At 37.3% G+C, this 15,287-nt stretch overlaps 1 protein-coding gene across 7 annotated transcripts in view; it reads left to right on the forward strand.

Moving 5' to 3' along the window:
- The window catches only part of ZNF521 (zinc finger protein 521), a 272,111-nt gene that overhangs the window by 23,405 nt on the left and 233,419 nt on the right, over positions 1-15,287 (forward strand). For 6 of the 7 annotated variants that reach the window (XM_036098162.2, XM_036098156.2, XM_036098159.2 and 3 more), the window contains one exon: positions 4,743-4,922. Coding sequence is in view for 6 of the 7 variants with exons in the window: in XM_036098156.2 (XP_035954049.1) it covers positions 4,743-4,922 (180 nt within the window). In the remaining variant the exon portion in view is untranslated. The remainder of the gene's footprint in view (positions 1-4,742; positions 4,923-15,287) is intronic. The other variant, XM_036098158.2, reaches the window with a different exon arrangement.

Here is a 15,287-nt window from a genome sequence, read left to right on the forward strand (position 1 = left end):
CTGAGGCAGCTTTCTCAAGTAGCAAAAACATTATATTTTTACTAGTCCACTAGTAGCGTAGCGTTGGGCCCACTTTTTCTCGAACATTTACTTTTTTTATAGTCTTAGGTAATTAAGATCCAGGAGGTCGCGTCATCACAATGAAGTCAAGAAGTGTCTGTTTTTGTTTTTTGGTTCTTTTAAGACAGTATGCACTTTTTAGTTGGCGATTTCTTGAACTTACTGGCATTATGTGGGTTGATTTAAGATTGAGTAATTCATGCCATGGTTGTTTAATTTGGTGAAAAGCTGGCTATGACCTGAGAACAGACTGTTAGGAAATGGTCATGTTTTAAGTTTGCGTGTGTGTGTAAGTGGAGTATTTTGGGTTCATTCATCTCTTGCCAATCTTAGTTGTTAAGTAATCTTCTTGCATTCATATTTACATCATCTTCAGAATCTTGTGTTTCTGCCACTCTCATAAAACTGACTCGGGTTTGTAAGGTAGAGCTTCGTGCTTGGAATTAACCAGGAAAAGCCTCATTTATATCTCCTGCAAGAAGGACAGAGGGCCTGCACTGTGTACTGGCTGCCAGAAGTTTTTATAGTAATACTTTGTATCTAGGCTCTGGCTCTTACCATTAAATGTGCTTTTTATAGAGTACCAAGTTATAAATGTAGTGCAGCTACGGCATATTAATCTTACTGCAGAGATTTAATGAGGCAGTTGTTTTGCGATGGACACTAGTGGGAGCAGGGAGCGACAGAGTTTTACTTTACCACTGAGCTGCAGAAATATTCCTTGCCTGGTAATAATTATAACCACATGATCTCTTAGTTTTTCTTTCTTTTGCCAGTGCTTTTCCATGCAAAAGTGGCTTGGAAGGAGGTCCATTTCTAGGCAGTGAAATGGGTTGGAAATTGGGCTGTTTTCTCAGTGGTTTGACATTTTAGCTTTGATCAGGCATGGGATCCTTGTTGCACAGAGAGAAATATGTAAGATGAGTTTCAAGAATACAGATAGTCTTTGCCAGTCCACTGAGATAGCTTTTAGATATTCATTACTTTGACTTGACTTTTATATAGGTTATAAAAAGTAAATGTGGTGAAACCTCATTTTTACATGGACAGAATAGAATTTCTGCTGGTTGGCCTTAAACTGATCCCACACTTGAAATTAATTGAAGTCCATGGGTTTATTGCCTCCAACACTTTTAAGCCAGTGCAATTTTTCATTTTCCCCAAAGTTGAAATTTTATTAAACCAAGTTATAGCAATAACAACCCTATGAAGGGGAGGATGAGAAGGAAAGCACCACCTGCCAGAGAACATAATACGGGGAAAAACATACTTCTTTTAAATTTCCATTTATAAGTAAAGTTAACAAAATTGGAAACAAAGAGCTGCCATTTATTTTTTGTAATAATAATCGTGTCTTTGTTCCAAAATTAAGTCTTTTACCCAGGTTAGAACGCTATAAATGCGGGGCTTCATAGCAACCTCTTGAAGGGATGAGCTGGAAAGTAGGTGGTGCAGGTGAGCTCAGTAGTGATGGACGTCACATGTCTGAGTGGCGTCCTTTAGGTCAAAGGACAGAGAGTGGTGTCTGCAGCTGGGATGGGGTTTGCAGTTCTAGTGCAGGGGAGCTGTGGATATTTAAAAATACTGCCCTTTGGGGGAGTTTGGAGCACAACAATTGAGTTGAAAGAACAGTTGTCCTTCTTGAAGTGGTGTTGGGAGCAGGGCAGTCCTTGCAGGCGTGGACCTTGTATTTATAACCCCTTAGGTTGAAGTCAGAGATTTGAATGGCTCGCGGAGTAATACAATTATTTTTTATGATTGGATCTCAAAGGACTTTATAAAAACTACATAACTGAGGCCATGTGCAATTACTGAAGTGTAGCCACCTGTGGGAAAGAAATGGTCGACAATGTAAGCTTTCCAGAGTCTTCCTTACATCAACTGACTCTAGGAGCCGAGCCCCCTAACACAAATAAACATCTTTTGAATGGGCAAGAAATAATTCTTCATGAAAGTGGAGGTTGGGAAAAAAATCTACTCACAGAGAGAGAGAGACTGAGATTCTAGCACTCGTTACACCAAGGCATCGTAGACTATAATGGCACCCACCCCCCCAGAGGGTCCCTCTTAAGTGGTGACCTAAAAACAAATTCGCCAGTTGGCTGGAGCATGCATCCTAAAGTTGCAGCAGAAGTGAATAAGCTTGACTGACTTCAGTCCCTAAAGGGTTCTATCTGTAAATGCAGAAGTGGAAGCAAAAACATTTTTTATTAGTCTTAAACTGACCCTTATTTTAATAACTAGCCACAGTGTCAGAAGCACGGACCGGAGTCATTCTTTAGCTTTTAAGAGCTCAAGCATCATGAATGCATTCCTATTTGTTTGATATTTTTGATACTGGATTCGTGTAAAGTGTCCATATTCTTGAATAATAGGGAAGGCGAGTTTTTATCATTTTTCTCTGCGTACTACTTAAAGTATTCAGAGTGTCTTCTTATTTAAAAACAAACAGGCCTGCAAACTTGATGCATAGCATTTAAATAATCGTATTAAAATTCAGACTTAGCACCCACATTTCCCTCAGTGCTATCAGTTTTATGAGAAACTGGAATCTCATGCTAAACAACGGAGAATATTCAGTGTGTGCAGACCGCCTTCCAACAAGTCCTTAGTGGTGTGAGGGCCAGTTTGCCGTAATTGGGACAGTTATTTATTTTCCGGACTTTCTCTCTAATTTGGCGATATTTTACCACTTAGTTTTAGTTTGTTGGAGATCTTTGAACCACCACCTATTTGTTGTGGTGTGTGAAATATCTGAAACCAGCAAAGTCAAATGTGATGGATCATCGCATCAATTTTGGGAAATGTAGGCATGTAGGTACTTTTTAATTTGGTGGTACCTGATCTGTTCCTCTTTATAGAAAAAATACCAGTTAAAGGACTTTTTATGCACATTTTTTCTACCTCCTCACTCCTCTCCCTTTTTATCATCACTAAATAATATTTACTAAGCACTCACCTGGACACAGTGCTGTGCTGGGCAAAGTACAAGACACACAAAAAAGATCCTGTGATTACTCCCCCAGGAATGAGCAGTCAAAACCCCAGTCTATTGAAATGGGCACTGTGTAGAGCATTGAGATAATAATTTTCCAGATGGCAAATCAACCCAAATTACCAATTCACTTAAACACTGTGTTCTTTAAAAACAAATAAACAAACAAACAAAATACTTGTTCTTTGAGATGAGAACTCTGCTCTGTTCATGAGCCCAAGAGATTATTATATATGTTGAAATGTAAGTTGATTTTGGCACACGTGAATCATCTGAAGGGTGGTGACAGAGTTAAGTTTATTGCAGATGCGAAGAAAGGCTTTAGAACAACTGCCAGCAAAAAAGGGACCATAGTGACTTGTGAGAAGGAGGGTTCGTAGAAGCGTGTTACATGCCGGGCAGCAGAGAGCATTTCCAGACAGGAGGATGGTGGTGTGGTGGCACTTACAGATTTTTCTACGAAATCTGGGCTAATTTTGGTTCTGTGAATTCCTGATTTTAACATTTCAAATTTTTATCTTCCCATATTAAAAAAAAATTGACTACAGATAATGCATTACATATTTCTTAGGTATCTTGATACAACTCTTTTATAACCATTTTATTGACTATATTTTGAGACATAATTTATTTCTGACTTTGGAGGACATTTTGCCATTAGAAATTAATGTCCCATAAATTATGTCACAGATTATATTACCCAATTTCCCCTAAAGAGGCATATTCTGTCTTTCTCTTCCTTCCCCACTTTTGCTTTCCTGTAAAGAGGAGGGATGGCACCAGGATGTTTGGGGGCACATCACTAAAATGAGTCAAAGGACCGCACATAGAATCAAAAAGTATCTAAAGTATGTATAGAGCTCTAAGTAAAAATGTTACGTGTGTTTTACTCTCTCATTCCCCCTTGCTATTTGTGTATCATTCTTAGGGGTAGAATAGAACTATTTTTAGTTTTCCCGCCACCTTAGCTTTTTGACATTGGTGATGCCAACTTAAGTCGTTGACTTGATTATAATTTATAATTGCTCTTTGTATATATTGCTTTTTTTGATGATTACTTGTTTGAAAACAAGAGACGTGCCAATATATTTACACTTGAATCCGTGTTTGTAAGAATGTTTTGCTGTGTGGTAGAGCTTATTTGGCTATCGCTGTCTAACAAATAATGGGGTAACTGTGTGTTTTGACCAGTTTGTAAGTAAAGGTCAATTTCGTGCCTATGGTAATTAGCTTAGCTTATTCTAGACTTTTGGCTAATTCGGGTAATTTCCTGTGAAACAGTATATTTAGCAGAAAGGGAATTCATTCTTACGCACAGTGGTTCTTTTCCTTTACATCAGAGACTTTAATTTTAAAACTGATTTCTTTACCTTTTAAGCAAAACCCCCTAAAAGGCTATGAAAAATGTCAAAGTTCACCTTAAGGGTGGACAGATGAATTATTTGAAGGAAGCGATGAGAAAAAAAGGCCCACGTGGCGGAGGAAAGGAAAAGCGTCAGCCATCCTGAAGTGACACATCTTAGGCAAGACTAGCTTTTGGTTCCTCTGGAATAAAATCTGCCACGGAGCCTTCCTTCTGCAGCTTTGAGGAAAATGGTGCTTCTGTTTTTGGTAGCAAGAAGATTAAATGTTACTTGAAAAGAACCTGTCTTTAAACCCCGCACTTACAGTCTTGATTTTCTTTCAGACCCCAGCTGTAAACTTGAAGACAAGACTGAAGATGGAGAGGCACTAGGCTGTAAGAAGAGGCCGGAGGACGGAGAGGAGCTGGAAGACGAGGCCGTGCACAGCTGTGACAGCTGCCTCCAGGTGTTCGAGTCACTGAGCGACATCACCGAACACAAGATTAATCAATGTCAGTTGACAGGTAAACAATACTTACCACGTCTTGTCTTCGAGTACTGTTCTATTTCTCATTTTTTCAGTTCATACTGTTTTTTTTTTCTCTTGCTCTCCCAATTGTTTTACTCCCACACTTGAACACATAGGTGAGTCTAGAAGTGCTTTTGGAAGGATTCTAAGATGGCCGTTTGTGGCAAACTCAGCATCACAGTCCTTAGATTATGAACTGTACCTAGATTTTAATAGCTAGTGGGTCTTCCTTCCTTCCTTCCTTCCTTTTTCTTTTTCTTTCTTTCTTTCTTTCTTTCTTTCTTTCTTTCTTTCTTTCTTTCTTTCTTTCTTTCTTTCTCTTTCTCTCTCTCTTCCTTCCTTCCTTCTCTTTCTTTCTTTCTTTCTCTTTCTTTCTTTCTTTCTTTCTTTCTTTCTCTTTCTCTCTCCCTTCCTTCCTTCCTTCCTTCCTCTCTTTCTCTTTCTTTCTTTTCCTTCCTTCCTTCCTCTCTCTCTCTCTTTCTTTCTTTTCCTTCCTTCCTTCCTTCCTCTCTCTTTTCCTTCCTTCCTTCCTTCCTTCCTTCCTTCCTTCTTCTCTCTCTCTTTCTTTCTCGTTCTCTCTCTTCCTTCCTTTTTTCTTTCTTTCTTCTTTCTTTCTTTCTTTCTTTCTTTCTCTTTCTCTCCCTTCCTTCCTTCTTCTCTCTTTCTCCCCTTTTTCTTTCTTTCTTTCTCTCTCTCTTCCTTCCTTCTTCTTTTCTTTCTTCTTTCTTTCTTTCTTTCTTTCTTTCTTTCTTTCTTTCTTTCTTTCTTTCTTTCTCTCTCTCTCTCTTTCTCTTTTTCTAACTATAGTGATGCCATGGGGGTTCAGAATCTAACATGATGGTTAAAATAAAGTTAAAAAAAAACCTTTGTCAATATTTTTTCAAAGAAATGTGGTGTTAACTTATTTTGATGTAAATATCACTTCCTCGGGGGAACTTTCCCTGATGCCTCTCTGCCTGAGTTTGGTGCCTTTTTGTGTTCCCACAGAGTTCTCTGCCTATTGCATCTCACAGTTTCCACTATATGTGTTCACTTCCCCCTGTCCCTCTTTAGACTGCGAGCCCATGGATGGCAGGAACTGTGTCTTATTTGTCATTGTATTCTCTGAGCCTTGTACAGTGCCTGGCCCACAGTAGATTCCCACAAAAGCATGGACGCTATTCTGCTATGCAGTTCATGGGATGGATCCGACTTAAAATAACAATTAGCATGACGACATGTTCAGTTTAATGGTTGAATAAAACTAAAACTCAGTTTGCCAAATTTCTATCCTCTTGAGAAACATCCTATAAGAACAGACTATATCAGCTTGAGTGGGACATTTTAGGTAGATATATTTTTTTAGATTCATGTAATTTTTCTCTTGCTATTTGAAGCTGATATTCTCTGGCTGTGTGCATGTGTCTGTAACTCTCTCTTTCTTTCTCTCTCTTTGTTTCCCAGCACAAATCTTTCTTCAATTACCATGTATAGGAAACATATTTAGTAAACAAGTGATTCTCCAACTGTTTTCCATAGAATATTGATATTTTTGTAAGATTTTAAAAGGTGTTCCATTTTAGTCAGGGTTTCTGAACAGATTTTTGTGGAAATGTTGGATTAAATCCAATTAAATAGGCTTCTTTATTAAAGTGCACTGTGGCTCTTCAAGAAGGGACTACAGTGACTAAGGCCATAGAATCTTCTTTCTTCCAGAAAACCCATTACTCTTGGTTGGAACTTAAGTTTGAGCATTGATGTTGCATATATAAGTATTGGCCATAATACATATTTTTTGTGGTTTTTAGGATTTTTAATAACTTTTATTTTGTTATAGTGCCAAACTTAACGAAAAATTACAAAAGTAATCCATAGAATGCCCATGCACTATTTACCTCATTCACTGACTCAATGATTATTTACATTTCACCCCATTTATTTATCATTCTTTATCTTTCGTTAATTTTTTCTTAATCATTTGAGAGAAGATTGGTGACATCATACCCTTCTAAATATATCTTATGTATTTCCTAAGAACAAATATTCTCTCACATGACCACAGCATACTTCTTGAAATCAGGAAAGCTCACATTTAATACCATAGAATATTATTATCTAATCCATGATCAATATTTAAATTTGAATAGTTGTTTCAATAATGTCCTTTATAGCTTTTTTTTTTCTTGTCTAGGATTCAGGATCATGTACAACATTTATTTGTCATGTCTCTTTTGTTCCTTTCGCCTGGAAAGATCTCTCAGCCTTTCTTTGTCTTTCTTGACCATGACATTTTTGAAGAGTATCTGTCAGCTACTTTCTAGAATGCCTGTATTTGGGTTTGTTTCTTTGTGATTACATTCGAGTTACATCATTCTGTGGCAGGAACACCATCAAAATGATCTTGTGCTCTTCTCAGTGCATTAGGTCTAGAAGCATGTGATGCTGATTTGTCCTCATGTTGATGATGTTAACATTGAATACTTCTTCAAGGTGGTGCCCACCAACTTTCTCCAGTATAAAGTTACTATTTTTCCTTTGTAAGTAATAAATCATTTGTGGGAAGATGCTTTGACCCCATATAAATATCCTCATCCTCATAAAACATCCATTTTAACTCTATAAATTTTTGTAGTTATTAGCCTTCTACCACAATTTCCTTTCTTATTCATTCACTCATCTGTTTATTTGTATCACTATGGGCTTTTGGATTTTATTTTACTCAGTGGTCATAATTTATTACTGTCATTATTTTGATGCTCAGATTGCCTGAGATTTAGCCAATGGGAATCCCTTCAAACTGGATCTTGTGTTGGTTTCATATGTCTTCATCATTATTTGAGGACTTACCTTAGTTTCGGCTGCACACAAATGCCCCAGGCACATCATATTCTTGTCCCAGTCCCATAATCAGCCTTTTTTTTCCAAGGAGCCCTCATTCTTTTAAGAAGAAAGGTATTTAGAAACCAAGATATGGGCACTAGGTGTGCTCATTGCTGTAGGTATATCATTGATTATAGAGCCTTTCAGCAGACAGAATTAGGAAGTGTATACGTAAATTTAATATAATATACGCATAAGAATCATGTGTTCATATTGATGCTTCTAATTCAATCCAACACTTCAGGTTCATCCCAGGTTCCTCTCCATATTTATTACTACAGTCTTTGGCAGTGAGAAACCTAGCTTCATCATCCTCAACATGTTTGCTCATTTGCTTGAGTCTAGAATATACCTTAAGCCATTTCAAAGTTGCTTACTCATATCATCATGATAAGCAGACCAACTAACTAGTTTCACAGTTGTTTATTAGTGCTGTAATTTTAATGTAACATCTACATACAGTGAAATTTATAAATCATAAATGTACAATTTGATGAATTTTGACAAAACACATATACCCACATGACCCACATCCCTCTTGAGATAATTTCCTGCATCCTAGAAATTTCTCTAGTACCCCTTTCTGATCAATAATGCTCCACCAGAAATAACTAGCTTTTAAGTTGTTTAACCACAGATTAGTTTTAGAACTTCTTGTAAGTGAATCACACAGTATGTACTCTTTTTTTTGAGTTCAGCTTCTTTTGTTCAGTATAATGTCTGTGAGATTCATCCATGTTGTATATATGAGTAATGTGTTCTTTTTTATTGCTGAGTAGTATTCCATAATATGAATATATCATAATTTATTTCCATACTCCCATTGCTAGACATTTTGGTTATTTTTAGTTTTTGGTTTTTATGAATAAAGTTGTGAACCTTCCTATGTAGGTCTTAATGTGGACATATGTTTTATTTTTCTTGATTTAACAAATAGGGATAGAATTGCTGAGTCGTGGGAGAGGGGTGGTGGGATATGTTTAACTTGAAAAACTTCTGAACCTTTTCCCAAAGTGGTTGCACCATTTTACACTCTTACCAGCAATGTCTGAGAGTTCCAGTTGTGCTTCCTAGCTCACATTTGTGTTGTCAGTCTTTTTAATTTTAGCATTCTATTGGGTGTGTATTGATATTCTTTGTGGGTTTATTTGCATTTTCTAGCTCATATACATTTAATTGACTTCATGTGATGCATTTTTTTATCCCTTAGAATGCATAATTTTTGGAAAGTCCCATTAAATGCAAGACAGTTAGTATGATTCTGTTTTCAGTGGAATACCTGGTGATTTAAAAGGAGCTTTACTCATGTAGAATCATCACTACTGTTAGAATAAAGACATAGTGACTTGACTGACATGGCTAGTATATACTATGCTAGCAAGGAATCTTACCTTAGGTGAGAGTGGGTTGTTAAACAAGCCTTAAATTCTATTTAGTGTTTATTTTTTATTGAGTTTCTGCCACATAGTTATCCTTATGTTCAGCTTTATGAAATAGAATAGAAACAAAAGATACTATTCCTTTACAACTTTATATATTATACAATACATATTCCTTTACATATTATACAACTTTAATAATCAGTGCAGAAAATGCTCAATTTTCAGCACATGGTATGGTGAAGATATTTATGGGTTAAATATTGTTTTTCTTCAAAAATGAAAAAAACGCTCACCCTAATAAAATATTTGGTTTATTTTGATCTTAAGCTTTCTAAAAGTAGGGAATCTAGTCTCTGCTCACATACCACAACATTTTAATCAAAGGTAGGAAAACAGAGGCTTATTTGTGACAATCAAACACATTTTAGGAAAGGTAAATCTGATAAGACTTGGTCCTGTTTGCTGTTGTTTCAGGATGATTTCTCTGGGAGGGTGGAGGATTGACGAGGAAAAGCAAAAGTGGAGGATTAGAGAGAGAGAGAAAAGGGGGAGAAATGAAATCAGCAATCATTCACATTTGTTGAAGGTGTTGAAGTTGAAACTTGAGTTGGCTAAGAGTACCCTTCAGACTAATCTGAAAAAGATTAAAGATCCTTGGAAGTATTTTAATTAAAAAAAGTAATGTGGGGGCGCCTGGGTGGCTCAGATGGTTAAGCGTCTGCCTTGCGCTCAGGTCATGATCCCAGGGTCCTGGGATCGAGCCCCGCATCGGGCTCCCTGCTCCGCGGGGAGCCTGCTTCTCCCTCTGCCACTCCCCATGCTTGTGTTCCCTCTCTAGCTGTCTCTCTCTCTGTCAAATAAATAAATAAAATCTTAAAAAAAAAAAAAAAGTAATGTGATGCTTTTACCTTCTTCTTTGATTAAATCATTTTAATATAAGTTGGGACATCCAGCTCCTCCAATTCATGTTTCCTGCTTCTTGAGTTAACTCTTTTCCTGGTGCTGCTACTTGCTGCTGCTGCTTCTTTTTTTTTTCTTTTCTCCCTGATGGACAAAGTGTTAGTTTAGCAAGGAGGGTATTTCTAGTTTTATTTTCCCCTCTTAATTTACTCTTTCTCTCACTGTTCTTTTTCACTTTCTTTGTCTTTTAACTTCATCTAGCCCCATTTGTATCCTTGCTCATTCCCTCAGATTCCTGTCCTTTCTTAAAGACTTTTCATTTTTTTATTGTCCCTATTTCTCTGCTTCCTTTCTCCTTGGTTTACAGTCTCTCTCTGCTTCCTTCATTTTTTCCTTGCTCCTTGTGGCTTCCCTTCTATTAGCCTTGAAGTCTTTACTTACATGTGTAGGCCTCCCTGGCTATACCATAAACCTGAAGACTTTTTGGTCAACAATTTACATGAAGAAAGAGAGAATTCTGAGTAATGTTCTGACGGGTTAACTGTAGAGTAGAATTAGGAGAGAAAGAACTCTTAAAACTTGTTGATTTGTAAAATAACAGAAAACTGAGGTATTCTGTGGATTGACACTTGCGGGAGTTACTGAGGGTAGTTCAATTGTCAGAGAACTGGTAGATACCCTGTTTTCAGATTATTTCCATCCTGTAGCTGAGGGTTTCTAGGTAACTTGAGATTTGTTCCTTTGGTGACTTTCATCCCCAGGGGTGAGGCACATTCCTTGGGGAGCCTGCCTAGATGAAAACTGATTCAGTCTGTGTTAAAAGTCTTGAAATCCTCCTATAGCCTTGCCAAGTGACCCCAGAGTAGACCGAGCCTTAGAAGATGAAGTTCAAATATGGAGCAAGATGACCAATTCTAGACCCAGATTTGAAACTCATCATGTGGATTAAGTATGCCCCAGATCAGTTCATGAGTAGATATTAGTAACCTCGACTGAACTCAGCCACTGGGGACCTAGAGATCTAAGGGATCATACACATAATTCATCACTGAGAGGTGTTCTGGAATGTGGGCACTATTCTGGACAAGCACCCTGATCTAGGAAACAAAACAGTCCCTAAGGATAGGTAGGGACGAAGGAGCTCACATCAAGAGGAGTTCTTTCTTTTTTGTCTCATGGTGCAATTTTCTTCTCGTTTGCAATCCAACATGTGTAAGTAAGTTATGTATCACCCCTGCTTGAAGGAATAAAGGGAAGGGGGAAAGAAAAAAAAATTAAATCCCACTTTTCAATTGTAGCAGTAGATAGAAACCACCTGTCCTGCCCCAGCCTTGCTCTCTTTTTCCTGGAGGCTGGGAAGGGAGGACAATCAACAGTCTAATGCTGTTGGGACTCTCTGATGCAGAAGACAGATTATCAAAATATATATTTAAAGAAGGAAAAGCACAGAGAACCTCTCATTTTACTAATCCACAAACCCTATCATTTCTTGCCAATTCCCTCAGGGGGTGGGGAGGGCTGGAAGCCAGAGGGGTCTCATCACACTTCTCAACAAAGATTTAATAGCAGGGTGCTATGGGGAAGGCTGAGATTACGGAGACTTTATTATGCTTACAAAACTGAGTACGAACCAGCATTGTAAATCATCAAAACTAAGCTACACTTAACAGGATAAATGTGTAAAGTGCATTTGGTAATACTGTATGCTTCTTCTGAGTCATTTTTCTCTTCTTTCCTGCTAATTTGCAAACTTGAGTTGTCTGTTAAGTGTTCTTTCACATCATTAATGCGAATTGCCTGGGTGTAAATGCAGAAAAACCTGAATAGCATTGTATTAGTTCTTAACCCTCTGGCCCGCCGTACTCTTGGTAAGATGAGTAAGTAGAGGTGCATATGACAGCAAGGCTGTCAGACTTTGGGGGAGCATGTTTGTAGGCCAGATTTTTAAAACCCTAGCCATATTTGTGGCTCCGTTACAAATATTATTACTGTACAGGCTCACGTTTTTGAGGAAAATGAACTGAATTGAGGAGTAGATGCTGCACATCAGATCAAATGATGTGTTCACTTAATTTGATTTTAAAAGTTCTGAGACTTCTTGGAAGCTTCAGTAGGTTTTGTGAACTGAAGACTTTGCAACATCTGGATTTCTTTTTTCCCAAAGAATTTTTTTAAGAAGTGAAAGTGATTGTACATGTGTTATATGGTTGTGGTAAATTAAAGGCTGGCTGGTTCCACCCCAAAATCAAGTACTCTAACAGCTAGTTCTGTTGGCAAAGGGAATAAGGAAACTGAATATTTTATGGAATGAGGCACTATTTTCATGGAAGCATATCGAAACTGTTTTTAAGACCTTTTTTTTTGTTTTCCTTTTTAAAGCATTAGTTGAAATAAATGTGATATTTTAACATTTTAGTTTATATCAATTACGTTTAGGGCGTATAGCTTTTATTTGCATATTTCTGTATTAATTTCTGTATTAATTCCTTATTCATACTTTGTTATTAATCATTTATATATTATCTATTTCTATATAATTAGGCTTAAGGCATTGTATGTTTTATTTTTTTATTTCCTTCCATTTTGATCAATTCCTTGTTTCCTACCTAAAATATTTTTTTATTTTTTTTTTAAGATTTTATTTATTTATTTGAGAAAGAGAGAGTGTGCAAGCACAGAGGGAGAGGGAGAAGCAGACTCCCTGCTGAGCAGGGAGCCCGACGTGGGGCTTGATCCCAGGAACCTGAGATCATGACCTGAGCCAAAGGCAGACGCTTAACCGACTGAGCCACCCAGGCACCCCTATTTTTTATTTTTTAACCTATTTTTTTCTCCAAATCCCCTAAGCCCCCAAAATGCAGTTTCATGGCCTCCATCAGTTCCATTCCTAGCCACTTTTCCACACTTCTTATTTTGTAGACCAGTGGTTTCCAAACTTTTTGATAAGAAAGAATTTAGTATTCATCTTTGTCATACATAACTTATCAATACATTTCAAAGATGCACATATATACAACATTCACAAAAGTAGAAATTGAAAACTGAGGTCAAGATGAAATACACAGGTATTTAAAATAAATTTATGTTGTTTTGAAGTCCTTGTCCAGATCCACTTTTTTTGACAATTCATTTTATTTTTTTAAAATTTAATTTTAAATTTTATTTGTTTACTTGACGGAGAGGGCAGAGGGAGAAGCAGAATCCCCAATGAGCAGGGACCCCGATGCAGGGCTTGATCCTAGGACCCTGGAATCATGACTTGAGCCAAAGGCAGACACTCAACTGACTGAGCCACCCAGGCACCCTTTGACAATTCATTTTACTGGCTCTGTCTCACGGAACCACCAAAGAGCGAATGCGTGTTATTACACTTCCCAATGAGGTTCATCATTATCAATGGTGGATATAAGCCCACATTTCAGATAACTTTCCTGATAATGTCAGGGTTTTTTGCCAGTTTTGGGTCAGGTCTGATTAAATTGTTTCCCTCCTTTATACAATGGCTGACGAACAGCTTTTACTAGGAGTGGAAGCAGCCAGATTTGCAATTTTCTTGACGATTACTTGTGCTCCATTATCAATATCCTGCAGTTTTCCTCGCAGAAGTCTTTAAAAAATCACTTGTCAAACTTTGAGGATTTTGTGTAAATTAGATTAATTAACATTAAAAATATGATCCGTAAGTCTCTTTCACTGGGCTCAGTAGACTGCATTATTTTGATGCGTGGGAAGGGACTGGAAAAGCAAGGGCACCCAGGCTGATGGGGATACTATTTATCTTCCTGCTCTCAGGAAGGTCTGCTTTGTTTCTGGCTGGTGTCTGTTCTGATTGATTTCTAAATATTCAGAGCATCTTCTCTATCCTAGGATTTGTACCCTATATTTCAGAGACCACTGTTCTTGACTACCGTGTGCTACGTCATGTGTAAAACAGCTCGCTAATCTCTGCACCTCTCAGTTTTAGATGAAGTGGTGGGGTTGAGGGTGTCATTTTCATGGTCTGGCAGGGCCATGACTAAATTCTATACATTTACCAGAGAAAAAGCAATCCTCTCTAATTGGTTCCAACCTCTGAGCCGTTGGCCGAGTGAACTCCTTTTTCTGATTTTGGAGGAAGGGTCAGTGAAGCTATTACCCGCTATGAAAGCTTTGTTATTTTCACACAGAACTTTTGATATTAATACGTAGTCGACCATTCTCTTCTTGACATATTTGTTTGCGAAGTTCTCTATCAAAACGTGAATGTAAAATAATCATTTTTGGTCCATTTTCTTGACAATCTTTGAATGCTTCTGTACACTGTAATTGGGATTTATAAAAGGACTGTACTGATGAGTTACGTTTTCCCACTGTGAATGAGTTATTACATGTATTAATTTAATAAAATTAAATAGTTGGAATGTTGAAGGAGGTAACTTAAGAAATATTTCTATGTATTTTTGATGTGCATTTTGAAATTGGTGTTGTTATTCTCAGCCTGCTTTAATAACTTGTGCATCACAAGAAAGCTACCGATTATGAATGAAAAGTTCCTGAAGGGTGAAAGTGCTAGAAATAAAAAATAAATGGGTGCATTCGCTTTATTTTTTACAAGTAGAACCTAACTGGAGGATGTCACATATTAGCTATAACTATGCTTGCAAATTATCTGCTCCTTGATTAATTTGAGGTTTTTGAAATTAGCATTTTGAAATGAATATAATCCAAGAAAAAATTAGCATTATTTGTTTGTGTAGAAAACATTGTTACCTTTGGATGTCTTGCGAAACTACAACTGTTGTAGATAAATGGTTTTGCCTTAGTTGTGTAATTGATAATGAATATATAATCATCTAATTCTGTGGTTTCAGGATTTATTTGCCAAAAATTGTAAATAAAATGTCAAGAACACAATCCATGGGAGAATATCTTCAAGAATTTCCACTGCGTCCTTGATGGTCATTGATGGTAATTAAAGCTGTCAGTTTGTCCCTGTGGAGAAGTGTAAAAATTATAAATGAAGGGATGTATTTGGGATGTGGCAACAGTGGGGCCTCTTTTGTGGGGAAGATGAATTAAAAGAGATCAACTATTTCCTAGGTCCTATGCAGCCATTCAGTCTGTCTTACAAGCAGGGCAATGCGTAGCAATTTGGATACAGTTATGTGCACACAAGGGCTCTGCCACATGTAGCCTGTTCTCTATGTTGAAATTCAACATAATAAAACTTAAGATGTTGA

This window comes from Halichoerus grypus, chromosome 13 (assembly GCF_964656455.1).
Source record: "Halichoerus grypus chromosome 13, mHalGry1.hap1.1, whole genome shotgun sequence".
NCBI lineage: Eukaryota > Metazoa > Chordata > Mammalia > Carnivora > Phocidae > Halichoerus > Halichoerus grypus.